Genomic DNA, 25,472 nt, shown 5'->3' with positions numbered 1-25,472 from the left:
AACTGATATGGATATGTTTAGTTTTGTCAGTCATTCAATTTTTTTTTTTTGTATTTCCCATTCATCCCTGTTATGTCTCTGTGTCTCTGCTAGTTAGGGCAGGCCCTAGCTCTACTAGCACCTTGTGTGAGAAATTTTGTAGACCACCCACAGACCATGTCCCCTACAGAAAAAATATAAAATGCATTGGTCCCCGAAGAAAAAAAACACACAAATTGTCCCCCACGAAGAAAAAAATTCAACGCATTGCCCCTACAGGAAAAATACATTGGCCCATGCAGGAACAAAACACACACACAAACACATTGTCCCCCATGGGGGAAAGAACACACACATGGTCCCCCACAGGAAAAACACACACCGGCAACCAGCAGTGGCTGCAGCCTCAGTGACTAATTCACTGCAGAGACAGCGCACTGTGCAGGATGGCGATGCGCGGCTGCGTGACCTATGATGTCACTTCTTTGCGTCTCTGTCGATCACAGCCCAGGCCTGCCAGTCTTAATTGATCCAGGGCAGCGGTTGCACTGCATATAGGGTGGTGCCTTCGTGCGACCACTCCACTGGAATGACCATCGAGGCTACCCTGCTGTTAGTTGTTTGATTTTGATCACATTTTTTAAATGCATGTATGCCATCATATTAAAAAAGAATTAATAAATAGCTTTATGGTTTTTAAAATGTACAAGTATGCAAATGTTCATTCACACTGTATCGTATTTGCTACATTTCTCTTTTACTTTCAATTTTCAGTGCATACTACAATTGGTGAATCAAATGATGTGTATGCCAAGTGGACCTTAGGAATAGCACTATCAGGTAAGTTATTCTAATATTTCAATCAAAAAATAAATTTATGGACATACCATATTTTCCACATTCCCCATAAAAGCAGCAATTGACAGTTGAAGAGGCTGTGAGCAATTAATTTGAACTCTTCTTACATATTTAATTGCAGTTTGAACAAATGCATTGTTTTTATCAGTGTGTTAATGCATTTTTTTTTTTTTTACCTAGATACTTACACATTATATTTACCCTTGGGGTACTCGCCTACTGACATCAAAAGTATAATTTTTAACAGTCATAAAAGCATGTACACTCTTACGGAAATGGACCATATTGGTTCCAATGACTCCAGTTGAGTTTGGGAGTGTTTGTGTAGTGAAGTCACAGGGGGCGATTCAGTTCAGCGTGAATTAAATAGCGCTGGGAGGGAACTCTTGGAGCTGTTCAATTCACCACAATGTTTACTCCAAAGGAAAGTAGTTAAGTCGGAGAATGCCAGTTCTAGCAACTTAACCTGGGTGTTTAGTCACGAGAACCAGCATTCTCCACTAAGTGCCGACCACGAGGCTGTTAGCGCCGTGCTGAGCCTGAAATCAGCCCCGTGGCCCGCACTTTAGTCGGATTTCTCCGTGCACTCTCCTGAGGTTCTTTAGTCGGACTAAACAGTGAGTCAATTGAATAGCTCCATGAGCTCCCTCCCTGCACCAGAGGTGCAACTAGGGTCTTTGGAGCCCAGGGCAAGTTGAAGAACGATGTGTCCCCCCCCCCCCCTACAATAAGAAATGAAATTATATATGCGCTAAAAAAAATGGGCGTGGCCACTGAAAATGGGGCGGGCCAACATGACACACCATTTCTCGTCACTCTGGGAACATTACTTTCCATTCCATATGTACCTTAGCTATACAGTGCTTTTCACAATGTAGAACCTCTGAAGTAATGTATCCTCCCTGGGAAGACGGCGTCTTCATTCGGTATTCACTATTCATGTAGGTCACATTGTCCGGAAGATGCCTTTTTAATTAGGAATATTAACAAGGTCATCATCATACAACAGCGGTTCAACCAGACTCGTTCCCCCTGTGTAACTTCCCTCCCCCAGTGTCTCTCAGCCACACCATCTCCCCCTGCGTCGTCTCTCAGTACACCATCACCTCCCTACCACATCGTCTCTCAGCACACCATCGCCTCCCCGCCTTCATCATCTCTCAGCAACATCATCACCTCCCCCCTTGCATTGTCTCTCTCTGCCAAGCCATCACCTCCCCACCGCGTCGTCTCTCTGCCACACCATCACCTCCCCACTGCGCTTTCTCTCAGTACACTATTACCTCCCCTCCTGCGTCGTCTCTCAGCACACTGTCATCCCCACCGCATCGTCTCTCAGCACACCATCACCTCTCCACCGCGTCGTCTCTCAGCACACCATCACCTCCCCACCGCGTCGTCTCTCAGCCACACCAATGCACCTCCTGCTTCGTCTCTCAGCCACACCATTGCCTCCCTCCATGCATCGTCTCTTAGCACACCATCACCTCCCCCCTGCTTTGTCTCTCAGCCACACCGTCACACACTGACAGATACACACACACACACACACACACACACATACTGACACAGATATATATACACACACACACACACACACACACTGGCACATATATACACACACACTGGCACATATACACACACACTCTGACACACACACTGTCAGCCTACACAGAGACCAGCTCCTCTCTCCCCGCCGTGGCAGTCCGTCCTCCCCGCTGGTGTTCACATTTTCACCTTGGCTTAAAGGGATTCTCTATCATCATCCTTCCAGTTTGAAGTGTCACATGACAGGAATCCTGTTTTAAAGAAATTATTGCTCCATGGTTGCTATTTCTCTGTTTATTTACATGTGATATAAAGTGACATTCCTTAGCTAAAGAGCATTATATGTGAAACTAGTGACCCGCCCCGGCTTCGCACGGTAGCAATTTTGAATTTATGGCAATAGTCTTTCTTAACCCAGGTCTTATAAGATTGCCTTGCAGACATTAGTCGTTTTTCTTCCTGATGTCAACACAAAATGAATTCGTTTTAAGGTGACACGCAAAAGGGCCATGTTGTCCATTAAGTTAATAAAGTAAATTATAGTGGTGCGCTCTGGGACAATAAAATGCAAGTAGATGTAACTTAATGAAAGTGTCGATGCGTTAGTGATTCGAGTTTGCACAGTGTCTTGTAAACAAATTCCAAAGTTCCAACTTTAAAGCTGAGAAACTGTCAAACTGTAGGCAGGGTGTTCTTAAAAAACGTTGTTTAAATGACTGACTGGATAGTGTGCGTTGCTTGTCCCTAATCCGGGATTAGGTGTGTTGAAAACTACTGCTGTCTCTCATCTAAGAATGTCCTTGGATGGTCCCATCGATAAAACTGTAGTAATATCTGTAGGGTGGGTGTTCTTATAGTGTGCTTCAAGGTATCAGAACTGCCTTTACCTCCTCTCCACCTCAAATATAATACAGTGGCACAGTATCGGGGATCTTGGAAAACGCTATCATGCAGGTAGGTAAGAAAGAATCGTACTTACCCCGTATGCTGTGTTGCTCCTGCTGGTTCTCCTCGTCCCGGTGCTTGTATGGATGTGTATGAGGGGATATGGTGGGTAAAAATGCTAATGCACACTGATATAAACTATAAACAACTACAGACTCCAGTCTGAATTGAACTACTTTATTGTAACTGAATATGGAATCCAGTGAGTCTTAACATCTAAAAAAAAAGTTTCCTGACATAGGAAACGTGGCTAAGAACATGCCCAATAATAGGAATGTATAGGAAAGTCTCTCATAAAAAGTTCTTGTCAATAGGGGGCGTGTCCCAACGCGTTTCATCCGATTTCGTGGACTTTTTCAAGGGTGCCCACCCTCCTGTTCAGTCTCCTTATATAGGTGGTGCATTTGTGACTGTGTCTGGGGCTTCTGTGTGTGCTGCGTGCACTTCCTGGTTGCGCGTGCACGCACGTCATAGTCTATCAGCGCTGCTGTGATGCCTGGCACTAGAGTGTGCATAGGAGACTTCATATGCTAGCCGCACATGCGCGGTCTCCGGCGGCCATTTTGTCATAGGTCCAGCCAAGTCTATCAGCACTGGTGTGTTAGAAAGCGCTAGAGTGTGCATAGGAGTCCCCATATAGTATCCGCGCATGCGCGGTCTCCAGTGGCTATCTCTAGAACTGCATCCTAATGTTAATGGTTCCTCACTGACACTGTAGTGTATGTCTGAACAGCAGCCATCTTGCCTGTGGCTATTAACAATAATAACACAGCTGCACAATCATAAGGTGGCTATTTACATAAATAATAAGGTGGCTATTTTAATGAATGTCCCTATTTTCCATTGCCACTCCTTTAGTGGCCATTTTGTACATATGATCATTAAAGGACCAGTGCTCATGTTTATATGTGGGCTACTTTTTGTACTGCAATCAATTTGATGTTAATGTGATCCTCCTCTCATGCTGATGGTACTACCCCTATTCGGAATTAAAAAAATAAATAAATAAATGCCTGCACTTCGCTGTAATTAGTGATACCTTGATGAACCTATAATCATATATCATGGAAAGACCATAATCATCCATTAAAGAACTTGTTATATAATTATACATAACTGATTGTATAATCCGTAATTGTATAATTATATATATTACAACCCAGGCGGTAATATGATATTAATAGTGCAGTTCAATGTGGAAACATAAACCCTATATAGTACAGGTGTACACCTCATTGATTGGTTAGGTCAATAATTTGTAGAAACATAACGGGGAACTGAATATGGACATGTGTATGTTCATACAGTATTTATGGCTATGTTAAACATCCTAAATATTAACCACCGTGATTGGGTGCATCGTAGATAGTGGGGATCTGGTCACGGATCTATATTTAGTCCTTCTGGTATCAATGTGCGTAGGTTGAAAATCCACCTACTTTCTATCTTATCAATTCTAGCGTTATGCTTACCCCCCCTCCAATTCGGTGCAACTTGATCTATCCCTAGAAATTTTAATCCATTTGGGTTCATGTCATGTTTGTTCTTAAAGTGCTCCGACACGCTATGTTGTTCAAACCCTTTCTTGATATTGCGTATGTGTTCTCCAACTCTTATCTTTAGACTTCTAGTAGTGCGACCTACATACTGTAGCCCGCATGGGCACTCGAGAATGTAAATGATGTTTTTGCTATTGTAGCTTAAACTATGTCGTATTTTGTAATCTTGTTTGGTTATATTACTGGAAACACTGTTAGTTGGAATAGTGCTACGATACCCTTGGGATTTGCATGGTAAACACTGTCCACAGTGGTAGAAACCATTATTAATGTAATTACCATCCAATGTGGATTGTTTTCTACATTTGATGTTCTTTAGATTTCTGACTAATTTTTGTTTTAAGTCAGGGGCTTTTCTGTACACTACATTCGGTTGGTCGGACAGAATGGTTGACAGTTTTAAGTCCAATTTCAAAATCGACCAATGTCTTTTAAGTATGTTTTTGACTTTGGGGGCTGACGTGCTGTAATTAGTAACGAAGTATACTTTGTTCTTACTCATGTCCTCCTCCTTCTTTTTGTCATTATATATTAATAATTGTTCCCTTGGTCTCATTTTTACATTCTCATAAGCTTCCTCCACTTGTGTTCTATCATATTGTTTAGCTGAAAATTGTTCTTTTAATTTTTGTCCTTTTATTTCATACTCTTTTATATCTGTACAGTTTCTGCGGATTCGTGTGAATTGACCCTGGGGGATGCTGCGAATCCAACTTGGATGGTGATTGCTTGCAGCCAGAATGTAGCTGTTCACATCTACTTTCTTGTAGTGTGTTCTGGTTTTAATGCATGAATTCTCAATGTATATGTCCAGGTCGAGGAATTCCACTTTCTCTTTATTGTATTTGGTTGTGAAGATCAAATTTTGATTGTTTAAGTTAATGTACTGTGTGAACTTTTGCAGTGATTCCTCATCTCCCTGCCATATAAATAACACAGGTTTGTCCATGAAGTTGTCCATGAGAAAAACACACTCCACTTAGGTCACCTCCAGCCACGTTAAGTGTCTGTCCCCGTGCTTTATTTTTTGTCATGCCAAAGCAGATTCTTGCCGGGAATTGGACTCGTTTGAAATTAAAAAGTCATTTTTCTCATAATGAAATAGGAATGGTAAAAAAAGGGAAAAACTGAAATTTTGTATCAGTAAACAGGGCTTACATAAATTTTTCTGGTCGAAACCGGATAATATATATCAATCTCTACATGATATTATTGTTGTGATATATCTTTCACGGTTTGGGCAGCATACGCCAAGAAAGCGTTCGGACGTCCATTTTTCATTGACCTTGCTTCTCTGCTTGGCTCCCTTTTCTCATACATTAATGTATCATACACATAAACCTTCCTCAACAAATGCTCTATAGAATAGTGAAAACTGCATGGAATCCATCCAGTTGTTCTCGAGATTAGCCCGAAGAAACAAACAGACGCCTACCAGGGAATTTATTCTTTACTATGTATAGATATATTGACACAATGATGCCCATCCAACCTTTGGGGGGGAGAGACCAAGAAAAGAGTGAAAATGAAATAGTGAATATGGGAGAAAGAGCTACCTTGTACACTTATAAGCAAAGTAAAATGCAAAATTTAGGAAAATGTTTGTCTGTGTAAAAGGGCAAAAAACAGGGCTGACACAAGTAACCTGCACCATGCATCATTATGCTTTCTGTGACTTTCTACTAATATCCTTTGTGACAAAATAACTAATCATAGTACACTATATGCAAACTAAAATGCAAAATTGAGAGGAAAATGTACAGCACCAGAATCTCGCCAGATGTCTTGTGCCATTTGCCACGAAAAGAGAAGTGTACGATGACACATCTACTGTATATGCAATGAGTGTATTTTCTGTTAGTCCTTTTGCTGCCCACCACTGCTTTAGCACAAAAGTATGTGTGCACAAATAATCTGCATATCTCGCTCTTCCACTCTAAATTGATCATTTCATACTAATTCCTAGCATAGCCATTAACTGTATGTGTATGTGCAGCCTAAAGGTACTATAGGGTTTGATACTGTATATATAACACCATAATGTCGACAGGTACAATATTTAGACAACCAAAATGTCAACAATATGTAGATAGTCAATGTTAACGGCTACATAATTTAGACATGGACATAATTTAGATATTCACTATATAGACCGTTTGAAATATCGACTGGGTCAAAATATTGACCATTAAAATATAGACAAACTATAAGGTCGACACCAAAATGTCTATAGTCCTAAGAAAAAAACATTTCCGATGGCTCAGATTCGGCTAATAGCCGACGGCAAGGGGTGTTTCTAAGGGTGTTTCTAGGGGTCCGTGTGCCCCTGGCAAAGTAAGGGACTGGTGTCCCCCATATTTTCGGAATAATTACATGCTGTCCTTATATCGTCAAAAACTTATATAGAGATTAATGCTCCCACCTGCCTGGGTCTTTTTGCTGCTGTACTGGGGTTGCCCTTGTCCCCTGACCTCCTGCTTACACCAAGGAGTGCCTGCGGACCCTCTTTGCACCCCCTCCCTGCTTTTGCGGAGTGCCACTGTGCGGAGGCTGTCTGCGGCCTGCTCCACGCTTGTCTCACAACCTCGTGTGCTTCACATCCTGCCCCTACTGCCGCACTTCCTGTCTCCGGTGGATGCCTCACCCAACTCACAGAGGTCTTCGGGGTACAGAGGCAGCGGTCTGCCTGTATCTGTGCGGGACCCCCACTGCTCGTCGCAGACGCCGCACTTACCTGCCCACGGCCGAACTCTCTGGGACTCCTGCTGCTATCAGGCTGTTCGGTGGGCCTGCACTCCACCCAGCTGACTGCTCCCGCGACTGTCCTCCCCGCTGCGGGGGCGAGTGCTGCAACCTCCGGTGCTGCTGCTGGAACTCGGACTCTCTTTGCGTGGCCCCTTCAGGTGCTGTATCTGACCCCCGGAGCGGAGGTGTTAAGGTCCTAAAGCCCTGGGAATATACTGGCTGGCTCAACCTCCTTGCTGGTGTGGCCCCTTGCAGCAACTACCTGGCTGGATTGCTTCCAACGCTGGATATCTCCCCTTTATTAACCCCCGCTCTGCCTTTTGGAGACCATACTGGTCAGAATTAAGCACTCTACTCTATTCAGTCGATCTAGTAGTATCAGCATCCATTTTAGTGTCAAAGCCATACTGGTTCACACATTTCTCCAGCCTTTATCCCTACAACAGAAACTTTCCACATCATTGTGGTTCAAGAGAATCTGTTTGGTTGGTCCCCAAAGTCTGCTGGATATTTTTTGTCTTCTATATATATCAAGTTTTGTCAGTTTAACTTTCATCTCAGTTGCTACCAACCCTGGAGTCACAGCTCCATCTAGTGGTATTTTTCTATAACTACACCTTTCATATGTGATACAAGTTTCTATACTTACAATTTAACCACCGCTGAATATGTAATATTGCTATACCAGGAGTCTGGTACTGTACATACCAATGATGTCTTAGGAGTTTTCCTTTTCCCCTACCGGTGTTGATAGTCAAGCATTCTCTTCTATCCCCGTTACCATGCCTAAAGGAGGGAAAAAAATCAGGATCCCATAACCTTGTTGGTTACTTCAAGAATTCTACACCTCTTTGCAGAAATCTATTAGTGCATCAGCTACTGACGAGGTTTCCGAAAAAGAGTCTGATGAGGAACTCTCCTCTACTCCAGCCACTAAATCGAATATTGAAATGCTCCTCACTGAAATGAAAACCATTAAGAAGACAATCCGTGAGGAGGTCCAGGATGCTCTCTTTGGTATTAAAACAGAGGTGGCCACCCTGGGTTCCAGGGTAGATGCTATTGAACGAAAACAAGAGGAACTTATTGCTTTTCAACAAGTCCAAACAAGAGGTAGCACAAATTCGTACAGAAGTGATGCTCTTGCCTGACAAACAAGAAGATCTAGATAATAGAGGCCGTCGGAATAATCTCTGGATTCCCTGAATCTGTGGAATCGGCCCAGTTAATGGACTATCTTCTTCGCCTCTTCCGAGTCCTTGCCCCTACTGTTCCGGACGATATGTTGCTCCTGGACAGGGCTCACCAAGCATCCGCCCTAGATCCCTGAATGCCAACACCCCTAAAGATGTAATTCTGAGGCTCCATTATTACTCGGCAAAAGATCAGATCTATACAAAAGCCAGGCTATCCCGAGCATCTCCTTTTGAAGGGATCCTTGCTTCTTATCTTTCAAGATCTCTCCCTCATCACCTTGACAAGACGTCGGGAAATGAAGGATATTACCAAGATGCTGAGAGATAATAATATTAAATACCGTTGGGGCCTCCCCTTTGCTCTTCAAATCCGATCTGATGGCAAAGTTTTGGCTGCTAAGTCACCCGATGAAGCCCTGCAGCTGCTTCGTCATTTGAATATCTCGAGTTCCTCAACTTCTCCACAGCGTTCTACCCCTGGAGCCCCATCAAAGGACTGGCACACAGTGGGGTCATCCTCAGACACCCTCCCAGATACCTGAATATACTCCCTCTTATTAGGGTTTAATCTATATGAGAACTACCCTCTGGTGTCCCTAGTTGATGCTGTGAAGGCCCCATGCCTTCTTATCAATGTGGGCTTAGATGAGGGCTCTGGACTTGATATGATACGTGTTCTCCATATGCTTACATATTGATCCTTATTACTATTCTCTCTGTTGTAATCACTTTACTGTTTGCATTTTTTAGTTACCATGCTGGACCCTTGTGACCACTTTATACTATTTTCCAGAAGTTAGTGTGTGTTTATTTCTAATATTATATATTTCTACAAGATGTTTAATTACAGTTACATACCTAGCCTGTTTTGCGGTTAGCGATATACCTGCTGTGTAACGATATACCCCTATCCACCTTGATTTCTTGCCTAAATATTGTTTTGCTGTTGCTAGGTTTATATTGACACGCCTCATTCTACATGTATACCTGCTGATATATCCTATACCCCTCCTCATCCTTCCTGGGTCAACTCCTCACCTTCCCCCCCCCCCCCCCCCACATCGTGTCCCTACAACTCATTTTTATTTGTTGAATAATGTCAAGTATATTTTATGTGATTATATCTGCACATAGGACGTAGACTCTATTTTATGTACACTCATCTTCTCCAGACGGTTATAGCCACCCCCCTCCACCCGGTCCATATGGCCAGCATCGGACATAATGGGCTTTTGGCCTATTCTTTGCGCGGGTCCGATTTGATAAGCAGATCCCTATTTTTATTTATATATTTATTTATTTTTTCCCTTCTTGGTCACCCTTTTTTTTCCCCTTTCTTTCCACTTGGAGACCTTACTGGTGTTTTTTGGTATATGTTTTTGCTTTCTTCTTCTTTATAGATGGTACTTAGAATCTTTTCTTTGAACACAAAGGGTCTGAATAGCCCCCATAAACGTTCTCTACTGTTCTATACTCTCCAGCAACTGAAGGGTGATGTGATATTATTACAGGAAACTCATTTTGCTGGTACACATCATCCCGACCTTAGAGCTAAGCGATTCCCAAGTACTTTTCACACTTGCGACCCCACTCATAAAAAAAAGGGGTGTCTATTCTATACGCGCAACACCTTAGATTCACACCCTTGGAGATAATTAGAGATCCTGAAGGTAGATACTTGCTTTTGATTGGGACTTTGAATGGGATTCCATACACTTTTGTGAATGTCTACTCACCTAACCAATCTCAAGCTACTTTTTTTAACTTCCTTAATAGTTTATTGGCTCTCCACATAAATAGTATTGTGGTTCTGGGTGGGGACTTTAATGTGACCCTTGATTGCCACCTGGACAGGTCCAAACCCCTCCCTAGACCTCTCCAACAATCTAATTCTCGTAACTCTGCAGCCCTAAATCTCCTTTTATCGCAACACCTCTTGTTTGATGCTTGGAGAGTGAAGGAATCCACTGCCCGGGACTATACATACTACTCTCCCATATATGATGTTTACACACGGTTGGACATGATATTTTTGAGCACTGAACCAGCCCAGTGTATATTGGACACTTCCATTCATCCCAGCACATAGTCCGATCATTGCCCAATTACAGTAGATGTTCCCGGTCCCCAAATGCCCAATTGCCAGCCCTCCTGGCATTTAAATGACAGGCTCCTTCTTAACCCCTTACTCAAGTCCCAATTAGAGGGACTGACACACTACTTTAGCTGCAATCAGTCCCCAGATATTACCCCTATTACATTATGGGATGCTCATAAGGCAGTTATGTGGGGTTATTTAATCAGAGCCTCTGCCCACGCTAATAAAACTAGGAAGAAACATATTCAAGACCTCTCGGAACAAACACGATCTCTCTATTTTAAAATACAAACATACAGGATCACAAGCGGATTTAACCGCCCTGTCATCCGCTAAGGGTAAATTGAACTAACTTCTAACAGCTAAGGCAGAGACTAGCTTAAAATGGCTTAATCAATCTTTCTACGAGAAAGGGGACAAAGCCGACAGGCTACAATCTAAAATCGCTCAAAGTAATGTCCTTTCCATTCGATCCCCCTCAGGCCAAATCTCGCGAGATCCTAAACTTATCACTCAAGCTTTTTTTTCATTTCTATGACAAACTCTATAATGTTTTTGGGTCCTCTCAGGTTTCGCCTACATTCGAGGCAGAGATCCGGGATTTCCTCTAAACAAAGCCATCTACCCCGCTTATTGTCTGAGTCGCCATCTGCACTTAGTGCCGAGATATCTGAGGAAGAGGTCGCCACCGCTATTAAAACTGTGAAGAGTAGCAAAGCCCCGGGCCCCGATGGCTTTACGGTTAGCTACTACAAGACCTTTCAACATCATCTTCTACCCCACTTGACTGTTTTATTTAACGATATCCTACGAGGTGCCCCCTCTCTAGGTCAGCTCTCGAGGCCAAGATTGTTATACCTAAAGAGGGTAAAGATGCATCGTATTGAGCTAACTACCGATCCATACCTTTACTTAACATCGATTTTAAGTTATATGCTAAAATTCTGGCCTTACGATTGAACAATGTATTACCTCAACTTATACATAATGACCAGGTGGGATTATCCCAGGCAGACAAGCTCGAGATAATACAGGACGCATTATTAGCCTTATATATTTGATAAACCTTCGGCGTACTCCTGTTCTTATGCTTTCTCTGGACGCAGAGAAGGCGTTTGATAGGATTAGTTGGCCCTTTATGTTTGAGACTCTGTCATTTTGGACTCAGTGGCGACTTCTTCACTGGGATTCAAGCTTTGTACTCTGGTCCATCAGCAAGAGTTTCTGTAAATGGACTAGCTTCAGGCCCACTGGAGGTTACGAATGGCACCAGACAGGGATGCCCTCTGTCACCCCTGGTTTTTGCCTTGATCATTGAACCTCTGGCGGCTTATATCCACGCCTCTGGGGATATCGTGTGGATTGGTGTTGGTGGATCCGAGTATAAGATCTTGTTATTTGCAGATGATGTTTTGCTTTCCCTCTCCTCTCCCCACACTTCTCTGCCAAACTTGTTCCAAATTCTCAATGTCTATGGTCATCTGTCAGGCTATAAATTCAATTGGTCCAAGACTGAAGCCTTGCCTCTTCACATTATTCCGGCCTGCTTATCACTATTACAAAATTTTCTTTGTGGACCAATAAGATTCATTACCTGGGCATCTTCATTACAAACCATTATAGTACTCTCTATCAAGAGAACTTCCTACCCTTGATATCGTCCATCAAAGCGGACCTGCACAGGTGGCAATCTTTTATTATCTCTTGGTTGGGTCGAATAGTGGTCCTTAAGATGAATATACACCCACGCCTACCTGTTTAAAACTTTACCTGTTAAAGTTCCCGACTCAACTTTAGCTCAGCTACATACTTGGTTTCTCTTGTTTTGTGTGGAGGAATAAAGTGCGCAGAACAGGATTTTCGATTTTGCGGAGACCAGTGGTGGGAGAGGGGAGAGGTTTTCTGGACATTCATTTATACTATTGCGCCTTCCACTTGAGTCAAGCTAGTGCCTGGTTCACCCCCTCCTCCACTCTCAGGTGGCTCCAACTAGAGACTGATCTCAGTAATGCTACCTCACTGGCCGCTCAACTACTACTTTCCTCCAAGTCCAGACTTCCTTACATTGGGTTGCATCCTGTCCTTAATTTTACATGACAGATCTGGGACTACTGTGCCCAACTCTTCAAACTCCTCTCGTCTCTCTCTTCCCTTATCCCTTTATGGGATAACCCTGCCTTTCCACCAGGCCAGTCCATGGTTTGTGCAAGCCCCTGGGTCAGCAGAAATATCCGTTTTGTTATAGATATCATGGATAATGGTATATGTATGTTGTGACTGGGTATTGTATCTAAATTCGACTTCCCTGAGGGTGAACCCTTTTCTATATTTTCAATCAAGACATTTTGTGTCCTCTCCATCTAGCCCCACGCCACTTAGTTCCCTATCAAACTTAGAATTTCTATGTTATCATAGTCCCCTAGCTCAGGGCATTATATCTACTATATATCCTCTCCTCTTATCATGTGTGCAGTCTCCTTCACCATCGTTTGAACTTCAGTGGGAGAGAGACCTGGGTCCACCACCTGATGGGCAGACATGGTATATAATATGTACAGTATATGTATATCTGTTTCAAAGCCATCTATTTTGACCTTGGTGAAGGAGAATGCCTATAAGGTCTTTTACCGATGGTACCTGGTCCTTACTAGGTTGCATAAGATGTTTCCCTCTGTTTCCCCTCAGAGGAGAGGATGCGGTGCCCTAGGTTCCTTTATCCATATATGGTGGAAATGTCCCAAAGTAGTGCTCCACAGGGACATGATTGCAAATCTGTTAAGTAATCAATGTTCCTATAATTAAGGGTCCTTGGTCTTTTCTCTTGGGTCTTCCAATTGATACTCTAGATACGGTCTCCAGTAAACTAATGGTTCAAATATAGAAGGCTGCCAGATGTCTTGTTGCATTATACTGGAAACGTGTAGATACTCTTTCTCCACGTCTAGTTATTGATAAAATCTGGTACCTGGCGAGTATGGAGAAAATTACCACATTTCTTAATAATAGATCCTCTAATTTCTTACAGATTTGGAATCCTTGGTATAACTATCATAGTCCCTCACATAGTTCCCCTTCATTAGGTGGCTTATCAGCCCTTCTGTTCTGACCATTTGCTTTTAATGATTCATTTGTATCTTCATGGGGTGTGTTTTCTACAGACTCTTTGGTAACTATATTAGTACCATTTATCGATACTCTGAATTCTAATATCTCGATTTTTGTTAAGAGATTATACCAGTGAGGTCTTTCTTCTCTTCCCCCCTATCCCTTCCCTTTACCCCCACTATGCCTTCCCTTTCTCCCGTCATTTATCCTTCATTCTTCTTCTTTTCTTTTCTCTTTCTTCTTTTACTTTTGTTTCTGGAGCTAATTTTGTACAGTTTTTATAATCTATTGACACAATATATATGTTTGTATATGTTTAACATATTTTTCAAATGTGTATTTGGCTCTCCATACTTTTTTCTCATCTTAAAGCGAATATTATACATTTAAAATGAAAATAAACAATTTAAAAAAAAAAATAGAGATGAATCTAAAAAAAGTAACCACCTTCATTCACTAGTTTCTGCCTACATCAATAGCTGCCCTATCCAAGGGTGCCCCTGTCTACTGAGAAGAGCAGTGCCCGCAAGCCCTGTCCCCACTCATCACAAAAGGCACACTTAGCTGCCTAGTCTCTGTCTCCCTTTTTAAGAGTGTGTCACTCAAAATTTGTGATCCTGGTGGATGACGTCCGAGACCGTAACAGCTTCTGCCGGGATCACCGCTGTTCAAGTTGCACAACTGTGGTCCCCTTCCCCCATCCACATCCCATACAGTGCTTCCCTTCCCACCTCCACATCCCACACTGTGCTCCGGTTGCAGTCATTATCAAGTTGATGCAGTGCGGGGAGCCAGGAATCCAGTAGGGACCATGGTCCACAGCAGAGGGCGGCTGCTTGCTGTGTTGATAACGCTGCTGTGACCAGGGTGCGGGCCTAGATAGGAGGGGGTGGGGCTGCTGATGACTCCTTGGATCTTTTAGCCAGTGATCTGAGGAGTCAGTGTGTGTGGCCGGGGCTGCCCAGACAGCACCCTGCACTGCTACCAGCACTTCCACGCTCATTACACCCCTGGCCTGGACCCAGACCACACACCACAGTCATGATTGGCGACCCTGCTTTCTAGCCTCTGGCCATGGGTGGTACTGTCAGGCGGCGCCCCTGGTGAGTGCCATCCTGGCCAAGGGTTAGATACACCACTGGCCGGAGGCCCAGTCCCCTCTCAGAGCCACCAGACTAAGAACAGCAAAAAAAATAGTGTGGGATACCCCTCAAATCCATAACCAGCCCCATACCTCTCAGCCTGGGCTCGTACTAGAAAATTTGGTAAAAAACCAGTGTGGGGTTCCCTCTATTTTCCAATAACCAGCCGGGGGGCTGATGTTATAGTAGGGAGGCACAATTGTGAGGTTTCCCTGCCATAACAGCCAGCCCCAAACTGGCCAGGCCAGGGCTGGTACCCTCGGGAAGTTAGGACCCCAATATTAAATGGGGCCCTTATCAGTGGTGGCAGTGGGCATGAGGTAAAAGGGAAAAGATTAATGACTAATACTGTTCGTTACAGGTGAACTACAAGTACCAGCATTGCATGTGTCTTATGCTAGCGCTTTCTGACTGTCATTTTCTTTTACTCTGTCAGCCATTTTGCTATCCCTTTTAGCTTTCCTTCTCACAGCCCTCACGGTGCACAGTGCTGTAAGGGTGGAAGTTCACTGCACAGTTTAATTGAATAATTGATTCCTGTCTGGTTGGACACATACAGGTAACATGTCTGGGAGTGAATCCGGACACACAGATTCTCCTCTACTGCAGTCATGCTCCAGGTGCCATGCAGGTATCAGAGAGGGGGAGATCATTATTGGAGGGTTGTGTACTTTATGTACTAATACTGCAGGTTTGCCTGCTGGGACTAGCTCTTCACAGGAGCCTCCCTGGGCTTGTTTTGCACAAGCTTTAAATCCCTTGTGATACGGTTGGCAGCCCCTCCCCCCCCGTGTACCCTCAAATGGGATTCACGCAGCAAGCGCTAGTGCCATCTCCCATGCAGGGGGTCCCCCGACAGATGGTTGTAGCACAATGCCTTCCTACGCAACCGCCACCTTCTCAGGTGTCGCCGAAGCCCATGTCGGTTAACTTTCTTCACCATGGTGCAAAACCTGACTGAGATGTTGCAGGGTGATTCTCCCCTGTGGCCGGCTAAGAAAAATCTGTTGTCGTCTCAGTCCACACATTATGAGGAGGATGATGTGACATCTGACGAGGGGGAAATACATGACTTATCAGACTCTGAGCTCCCTCAGAAAGATACTGAACCCAAGTCTATGATTTATGTCCACGGTCTCATATGTGCAGTACGTGTGGTCATGGAAATTGGGGACGACGAGACCCTGGCGGCTAAATCCAAACAGGCTTTCTTTAAGGAAGTTAAAAGCACGGCTGCAGGTTTTACTCTTTCTGATCAGTTGGTGGATCATTTGGAGGAGGCCTGGAAATCTCCAGGTAAGAGATTTCAGCCGCAGAAATGTTTTACTTATGCTTATCCCTTTGAGAAAAATGATTTCTCTAAATGGGACACTTCTCAGGTGGACTCACATATTACACGCCTGGTGAAGAGTGCGACTCTTCCCATGCCGTCCATGTCCTCTTTTTAAAAGCTGTTATGAACAGAAAGGTGGAGGTCTGCTTAAAGTCCATTAATTCCCTCTCTGGAGGGGCTTCCAGACCAGCTATGGCTATCCGCTGGGTTACCAGAGCCATGGAATGCTGGGCTAACACTCTGGATGCATCTTTGCCTTTGGATGCTACCAGTTAGTAAATTGAGCTGGTAGGGTTTCTCAGGGACTCTGCTACATATATTAATGAGGCTGCTTTAGATGTTAGTCTCTTAACATCTAGAATTTCGGCGCGTTGCGATCTTGGAGAGCAGATGCTGAGTCCAAGAAAAGATTGGAAGGTTTACCCTTCAATGGGCAGGTTTTGTTTGGACAAAATTGTGGACACATTGGCAGAAGCTAAATCTGCCTGTCTTCCCTCGGCTCCACCACCTTCGGGATCTGGGACCTTGTCCTTTCGGACCTACCTTCCTCAAGGTAAATCTAAAGTCCAGTCCTTCCCTAGACCGTCTGGAGCCAAGAATGTGGCAAAGCCCAAGAACCAGGCTTGGAGCACCAGACGTCTGGCTGCCAAGCCTGAAGCTAAGCCCTCAGCCTGATGGGATGGGCCTCCCCTTGGGGGACCCCAAGGTGGGAGGCTGACTTCTTTAGTTCGCCCACTGCTGGTGTCAGACCACCACAGACACTTGGGTAAGGGAAGTGGTCTCTCACGGGTACACCCTCTCCTTCCGCAGTACACCACCTCAACAGTTCTTCACTACGGGACTTCATGCAGACCGGGAAAAGGCATTGGAACTTCAGAAAGTGATTACAACTGTGCTCCTGGTGGGAGTCATAGTTCCGGTACCAGTTCCTCAGAGGGGAACCGGCTATTATTCCAACCTCCAAATGGTTCATCCCGGCCTATCCTCAACCTCAAGTCCCTGAACAAATTCCTCTGAATACCTCAGTTCAAGATGGAAACCCTGCGGTCTATTATACTGGCTATGGAACCTGGGGATTTTATGGTATCTCTGGATATTCAGGATGCATACCTGCATATTCTGATTGCTTCGGCTAACCAGAGGTTTCTCCGGTTCGCTGTATTGGAGAGTGAGAGTCAACGCTAGGGGTCAGGTTGTCTACAGATAGTCAGGTTACCTGGAAGTACTAGGAAAGAACCGGTGGTGATGGTTGATGTAGCTGCTACTAAATATCCTTTTCTTGTAGACACAGGGGTGACCAGATCAGTGATAAAATCTCCAGTTAATTTACAGGTGACCAGCGACACAGTACCAGCAATGGGTGTAACTGGTAAAGTGCAACATTATCCTTTGACCAAATCCACAGAGGTTACTATCGGGCCAATGCATACCAGGCTTTCTTTTCTCCTGGCAGCAGCGGCTCCTACTAATCTACTGGGAAGGGATTTGTTATGTAAGATAGGTTGTGTCATATATTGTACCCCTGATGGTATATTTCTAGATATCCCAGAGAGAGTTGCGCACGAGGTGAGGGATATGTTGGACACTCCCCAAAGGTTATCACTCTACCGGTTCAGGAAAAAATACATCCCAGGTAGATCAAATGTTATCCCAAATACCAGATTCACTTTGGACAAAGGATGGACAGGAAACTGGATTAATGGCAAATGTAGCTTCCGTAATGGTAAATCTAAAAAGCCGTGGGCAAGCTCCAAAAATTGCCCAGTACCCATTAAAACATGAGGTAGAGATAGGGGTTTATCCCATAATTGAGCGGTTGTTACAACAGGGAATTTTAGTCCGTACAGCAAGTGTAGCCAACAGTACCATCTTTCCTGTGAAAAGAGTGGTGGGAAAGGTTATAGGCTGGTACAAGACCTTAGAGGGGTTAATAAGGTAGTAGAGAGCCAATTTCCCGTAGTGCCAAATCCAGCTGTCATTCTTATGCAGATCCCACCAAATGCAACCCATTTCACTGTCATTGACCTCTGTTCTGCTTTCTTCTCTGTACCTCTTCATCCTGACTGTCAGTACCTATTCGCTTTTACATACAGGGGTGTACAATACACATGGACACAATTGCCCGGGGCTTCATAGACAGCCCCAGTATCTTCTACCAGGCCTTACACGACTGTTTACAATCTTTTCAACCTGCCAATGGATCTGTTCTAATAAATCATCCACATATTGTATTGTTATGTTCTGATTCGTTTGTCATGTTTAAATGATACTAAACTTTTATTGCTTCATCTCTCGCAAAGAGGACACAAGGTTGCTAAGGACAAACTGCAGCCATGCCAGTCCAGGGTTAAACACTTGGGACATTGCCTAACCCAGGGGTTGCGACATCTGACAAATGACAGAATCCAAGCCATACAGACCATGACACTGCCGCAGACCAGCAGCAAATCCGTACCTTCTTGGAAATGTGTGGATGCTGCAGAATGTGGATCCCAGGTTTTTCTATTTTGGCCTTGCCATTACAGGATTTAGTCTATTCCTTTAAAGCCAGATCGTGTCATACACACAGAGGAATCAGAGCAGGCTTTCCTTAACCTTAAGGATAGTCTGACAAGAGCATCTGCATTGGGAATACCTGATTATGAAAAACCTTTCGATTTGTATTGTACGGAAGCTGGTGGTTGTGCAGCAGGTGTCCTCACACAAAAACATGGTGATGCCAGTAGTCCTGTAGCATACTACAGTGCACAATTGGACACTGTGGCAAGATCACTCCCAATGTGTTTAAGAAGTGTAGCAGCAACTGCTCTATTGGTCAGTAAGAGTGAGGATGTGGTATTAGGCCATGATATGATTGTCTATACTCCCCATGCTGTATCTGCTTTGCTAAACTCTGCCCAAACCAGACATGTCTACTCAGCTAGGTTCACAAAATGGGAACTAGCCCTAATAGCACGCAAACATCACCATCAAACGGTGCAGTACGTTAAATCCAGCAACGTATTCACCATATGTGCAACATGATGCACAAAGGGTGGAGAGAGGTGAGTTGCTGGCGGAAGGTGAGTTCTGCAGGTATATTGATGCACATGATTGTATGGAATATCTGAATCAAACCTTTACTGCAAGACCTGACATACGGGATACACCTTTAGAAAATGTAGATATGACATTTTACATGGATGGGAGTTGTCATAGACAAACTGACACTGGAGAGTTATGTACAAGTTATGCTGTGGTAAATGACGAAGATACCATAGAGGCTGAACATTTAGGTCCACCTCATTCAGCCCAAGTGGCGGAGCTGGTGGCATTAAGGAGAGCGTGTGAGTTAGCAGAAGGTAAATCTGCTAATATCTACACTGACTCTAGGTACGCCTTCGGGGTGGTACATGATTTCGGGTCTCTATGGCATCTGAGAACTTTTATGACAGCAGCAGGCACACCTATTGCACATTCCAGACATATAAAAGGACTACTGACAGCAATCCAATTGCCTAAGACAGTGGCAGTAATTAAGTGTAAAGCCCGTACATTTGATGATGATCCAGTGTCACTTTGCAACAACAGGGCAGACGAAGCTGCCAAATGGGCAGAGGGTTAAAAGTAAGTAAATGTGCCAATTAACCAAATGATGTTTCAAACGATTGACATGCTGAAATTAATTGAGATGCAAAATTTGTGTTCCATCCAGGAAAAGGCAGTCTGGAGGTCCAATGGATGTGGGCAAGAGTCCTCTGGAGAGATGAACAAGGGAAGCCAGTGGCTCCCAAGGCGTACTACCCAAACCTGGCTGAGGCAGCGCACGGTCTGACTCACTTGGGAAAGCAAGGTATGTGCAAATTGGTGGGAGCAATACTGGTGTGCACCGGGTTTTTCTTCTCAAGCGAAAAAGAGAGCAATGTCCTGTCTGACCTGCTTGAGGAAAAACATTGGGAAAACAATCCCTACCAAACCATCCCACATTCCTCCGACCGACGGACCTTTTCAGGTAATACAAATTGATTTCATCCAATTACCACCTTGCAGGATTCTCAAGTATGTATTAGTGTGCACTGATGTGTTTTCTAATTGGGTTGAGGCATACCCAGCTGCCACTAATACTGCTGCGTTTACTGCTAAGAAAATTGTTCAGGAGTTTGTATGCAACTACGGTATCCCTAGAATTATTGAAAGTGATAGGGGTACTCATTTCACAGGTGATGTGTTCCAAAATATGTGTAAATTGATGGGTATTAATAGTAGACTTCACACCCCCTACCAACTGCAAGCCAGTGCCAAGGTAGAGAGGATGAACAGTACTATTAAAAATAAATTAAGTAAAATCATGGCGGAAACTGGACTGGGTTGGCCAGAAGCACTACCACTTGTCCTTCATAGTATCAGGACAACTCCTAGACCCCCTCTTAATCTGTCCTCCTTTGAAATACTGTTTGGTAGACAACCTCATTTGATTATAAGTCCGCAGGAAGATTTGAAAAGTAACGAGGTAACTGTAAGGTATCTTATAACAATGAGTAAACCGTTAAAACAGCAACAGCAGAAACTGAAATTGTTGTCACATGATATGCCTGAAACAAACTGTCATGATGTTGAACTTGGAGAATTTGTTATGATCAGAAATTTCTTGCGTTCAGGTTGTTTGACAGATCGGTGGGAAGGTCCGTATCAGGTGTTGCTGACGAGTACAACTTCATTGAAGGTGGCAGAGAGAGATACATGGGTCCATTCCACTCACTGTAAGAAGGTCAACCAACCGGTGGAGAGACGAGGCAGGATCGAGGCAGATAACGTAGACCTATCAATTGCAAGCCTGTTCCGGCAGGGTTAAAGGTTACAGTGAGATACCTGAGCTAAAGACATTTGTAGATCCTTGTTTTCAGCAATAGATTGGTCTGTTGTGGTTATCTTTGTGTTTTCTCCCGGAGTCCTCATTATCTTGGGTTGTTTCGGGATCTCTGGTTTCTGTGACGGAGGACAGCGGACGGAGAGGGGAGCTGATGGTGATAACAATGGAGTGGAATCGGGAGAAGGAGTGCTAAACCAACCGGGCGAGTATCTGACCAAACTCAGGGCCTGATTCAGAGACGCTCGTAAGCGGCCGCTCGTTCGCTCCGAGTGATGTTTGCCCAACTGCGCATGCGTATGGATAGTTATACGCATGCGCGAACCAGTCAGTGCGGTCGAAATTCATGTGCTCGCAAAATAGCGAATGCCTGATAATTTGAGTGACAGATTGAGGCGTATGTGGGTGGTAACAGGGGAAGGTGCTTGAAAACGGGGAGTGGAGATCAGAACGCAGGCGTGCCTAAAGGTCAAAACGGGCGTTTTATGGGTGTGCATAATTAAAACAGCAGCGTCATTGACCACATCACTGGGTTATTTTATAGCCAGAACTGCTCGCAAAATTGTGGTAGCAAAAACCAACCACAAGAATAGCGAGCAGTTCATAACCTGTTTGATGTACTCGATTAATCTAATAAATAGCGGACATGACGTAGGATGCGAGCGGCCAGGGGGCGTAGTTTCCCAAAAAACGACCGCAAGTTTTGTTCGCTCGTTCAGACCTAGAGGCGTGAACAGACCGCAAAGAGCGAACGGTTCATTTGAATAGCCACCCCTATTTTCTGGACGAGCGAGCGCTAATTGCCTCCAGCTCTGAATCAGGCCCTCAGTACAGTAATTGTTAAGAGATCTGCTACTGTAGAAACTCTTGAGACAGTGTGAAGGTCTATCGTCTTAAGATTATTGTATGTGCGAGTTTTGTGGGTCCTCCAGGTTGGCACTGCTGGATGCAATTGTCATCAACTAAGTATAACCAATATTGGGGTGGGTATCCTTTAGAGGATTATCATACCATGGTGGGCAAAGTTTTAAAACAAACCAACTGTTGGGTGTGCTCCCACGTGCCTCAAGGACAGCATAATGTAGGGTTAGTGCCATTCCCATTGAATTTTCGAATCGTAAAGAAGGCATGCACTGGATGGAAATTTCTTAAGTCCAAACCACCTCATTTCAAACTCCGCCAGCACCAAGTAGATAAATCACTTCTATGTTTGAACATCACCAACTTCAATGAACCAGGAAGTTGGGAGGTGATGGGGAATAACCAGACGATGACCTTTTCACTATGAGCTGATCATGAGCCTATGAATTATTAACTGTTACGCACAATTAGGTCGGGTGGAAGACACTTTCGGTATAAATATACACTAAGTTCCACCAAAGAAATGGTTGGTAGGGTACCAGAAGGGTATTGTGCCAAGATATTACAACCAGAAACTTGCATGAGTCAAATGGGAGAACCTGAAATAGGATCACTTGCTAAGGAAATGTGTGTGACGATAATGATGTTTACTATTCCTTATGTTCTCCCCGATGATGTATATTTTATATGTGGTAGAAAAGCGTATAAGTGGCTCTCTCCGAGTTCCAAAGGTTTGTGTTATCTGGAAAGTGTAGTTCCAGAGGTTATGACCCTTACACATGGTGAAATGCTTGGTATTCATAAAAACACACCATCACCATATCTTCACACTCAGTATGAACATAGAGACAAAAGAAATATGATACCTGGTGATGTACATAAAGCCACACAGTTAGTCAGTGAAACAACTGGCTTTCAAGTTTTGGTAGCATTGGATCCCACCAGGATCGCTCTGGGTACACTAAGTTTTAGATATATTCAAGATCTTGCTAAATTAATAGATAATATCACTGAGATGTATGATGACACGTTTAGATATACAGGTAGGGAGTTGCAAGCTTACAAGAAAGAACTCGTGCAACATAGACTAGTGTTAAATTATTTAACAGCTGTCACTGCAGGGTATTGCGTAACTTTGGCCACCCAATTTGGTGTAAAGTGTTGCACATATATTACAAATCACACTAGAGACCCCAATGAGGTGATAGACCAGAAGATGGACGAAATTCTGCAGCTGAAATGGGAATTACGGAAGAACCATAATGCTTCAGTGGCTGAAGTAGAGGAATGGGTTTCATGGTTGAACCCAGCGAAATGGTTCTCCGGTCTAGGAGAGTTGGGTCCAGGAAATGATTGCTAGTATAGGTAAACTCCTGATCCTCATATCGGTTGTCATCATAGTAATTGGCTTGTGTGTTAGGTGTGTTCCTACTGTGTTGAAATATGAAAAATGTAAAGATAAGGTAAGCCGAAAGAATTACATTTTGATGGTGATTAGAAGTAGCAATGTGAATACTGAGGTAAATGTAGGACTGCATTACAACCCTGAACTAGAAGGTACCATCAGATGATGTATAAATTTAGCCATGCATGAAATGTGTTATTAAAATGTTATTTTAAAACCTCTTAAATAATGTAAGCCCTTATCCCCTTCAAGACTTCCTTTATAGGATTGGTGCGTCCCCACATCTTTCCCATGATCTCCCAAGATCCGCGGTGTGCGTATAAGGGTAGTTTTATGTCCCCCCCCCAGAGACACATTATTGATGGTTTAAGAACCACCTTGTGCCATCCCATAATATAACATTAAATAATAATGTCATAGTGTAAGCCTAAATTAATTTTAAAATCAGTGTGTGATAGCATGTTGTTTGCTATCAAAGGGTGGACTGTCGAAGCTGGATAATTGGCTGAGACAGAATCTGATTAAAATTAAATCTGCACGACGCCATTTTGCGAATGGCAAGACGCCATTTTGCAACTGGCCGTCCAGCGCCATTTTAGCAAATCTCACACATAAGTACATACGGCGATGTTATTATTTAGCGTTGTGCGATTCCCACGCAATAGATATATATATATATGTATATAAATAGACAGTTACTAAACCATATAATATGAACAACCCTGCAAAACACGTACCACGGTGTACTCAACAAAACACGTAGACGCACAACGCTAACTAGCATCTTTTCTCAATACCCCAATACTTACACACTGCACACTTACATAAAAAGGTTCCCTAGCATTAAGATTAATATTTAATTTAAGATTTTATTCTTTATCAGTAATGTTGTGAAATACATGTTATTTGATATCTAAGGTTTAGTGCATGATAAGCAGACCTTGTTTGGTGTCATTCTAAACTACTGTGTATTTGCAGATTTCCGGTTCCATCGGGGAAGAAATTGCAACATGTCTGCAAGTTATGGATCATAGAGAGTTAGGCATTGAAATGTATCCTGTAATGCAGCCAGCCTAGATTTCTTATGCAGCGGGAAAATGGACACAAAGAGCTGTTGGAAGCTGGATTGTGACCATACGAACTGACCTATGAACTGTACTGTAACAGAGGAACCAGGAAGAAGAACCAATGGAATCATGCCAAACTGTTCTATTGTATTGCCTATCTCTGTAAGAGTATATATGTGGGCTCTCTGAAACTAGATGCCAGTCTTCTTGCTTTGCTGTTGATTGATCTTTGATGCCGGGATCTGGGCCAGAGTGCGTGCGTATGTAACGACTGTACCTTGTGTCTGTATAATTTGTTTGTGCTAACTGTATTTAGATCACAGCGTGTAACTATCTGTTTTTATGCTGAATAATAACTTAGTGTGCTTTGGAACCACAATCAAAGTCTGAAAGCAATTATTTCTTGTGCGACTCATAACGCTATATATTATATATATATATATATATATATATATATATATATATATATCTATAGAGAGAGAGAGAGAAACAAAAAACTGCGGCACTCCAAGACTAGTGATTAAAGATAAGCTGTATTATAGCCGACGTTTCAAAGCCTTCAGGCTTTTTTATCAAGGCACATACAGTGTGACATAAAACTGTATGTGCCTTGATAAAAAAGCCTGAAGGCTTTGAAACGTCGGCTATAATACAGCTTATCTTTAATTTAGTTTTTTGTTTCTCTAGTGTCATTTTCACTGAAGGCAACCAAGCAGCTGCTGCTCGTATATTGAAGTGCCGGTCCATTGTTGTTCACATATATATATATATATATATATGTATAC

At 43.4% G+C, this 25,472-nt stretch overlaps 1 protein-coding gene across 4 annotated transcripts in view; it reads left to right on the top strand.

The window, feature by feature from the left end:
• LOC148506644 (uncharacterized) overlaps nt 1-25,472 on the top strand; it is a 135,375-nt gene that overhangs the window by 96,420 nt on the left and 13,483 nt on the right. For all 4 annotated transcript variants that reach the window (XM_088446471.1, XM_088446473.1, XM_088446470.1 and 1 more), the window contains exon 5: nt 754-819. In XM_088446471.1, the coding sequence (XP_088302597.1) occupies nt 754-819 (66 nt within the window). The remainder of the gene's footprint in view (nt 1-753; nt 820-25,472) is intronic.

Source organism: Taudactylus pleione, unplaced genomic scaffold, assembly GCF_031769625.1.
Source record: "Taudactylus pleione unplaced genomic scaffold, aTauple2 ptg000399l, whole genome shotgun sequence".
NCBI classification, from domain to species: domain Eukaryota; kingdom Metazoa; phylum Chordata; class Amphibia; order Anura; family Myobatrachidae; genus Taudactylus; species Taudactylus pleione.
Note: the sequence above shows the minus strand (reverse complement) of the source record. Positions and strands in the feature narration are given on the sequence as shown.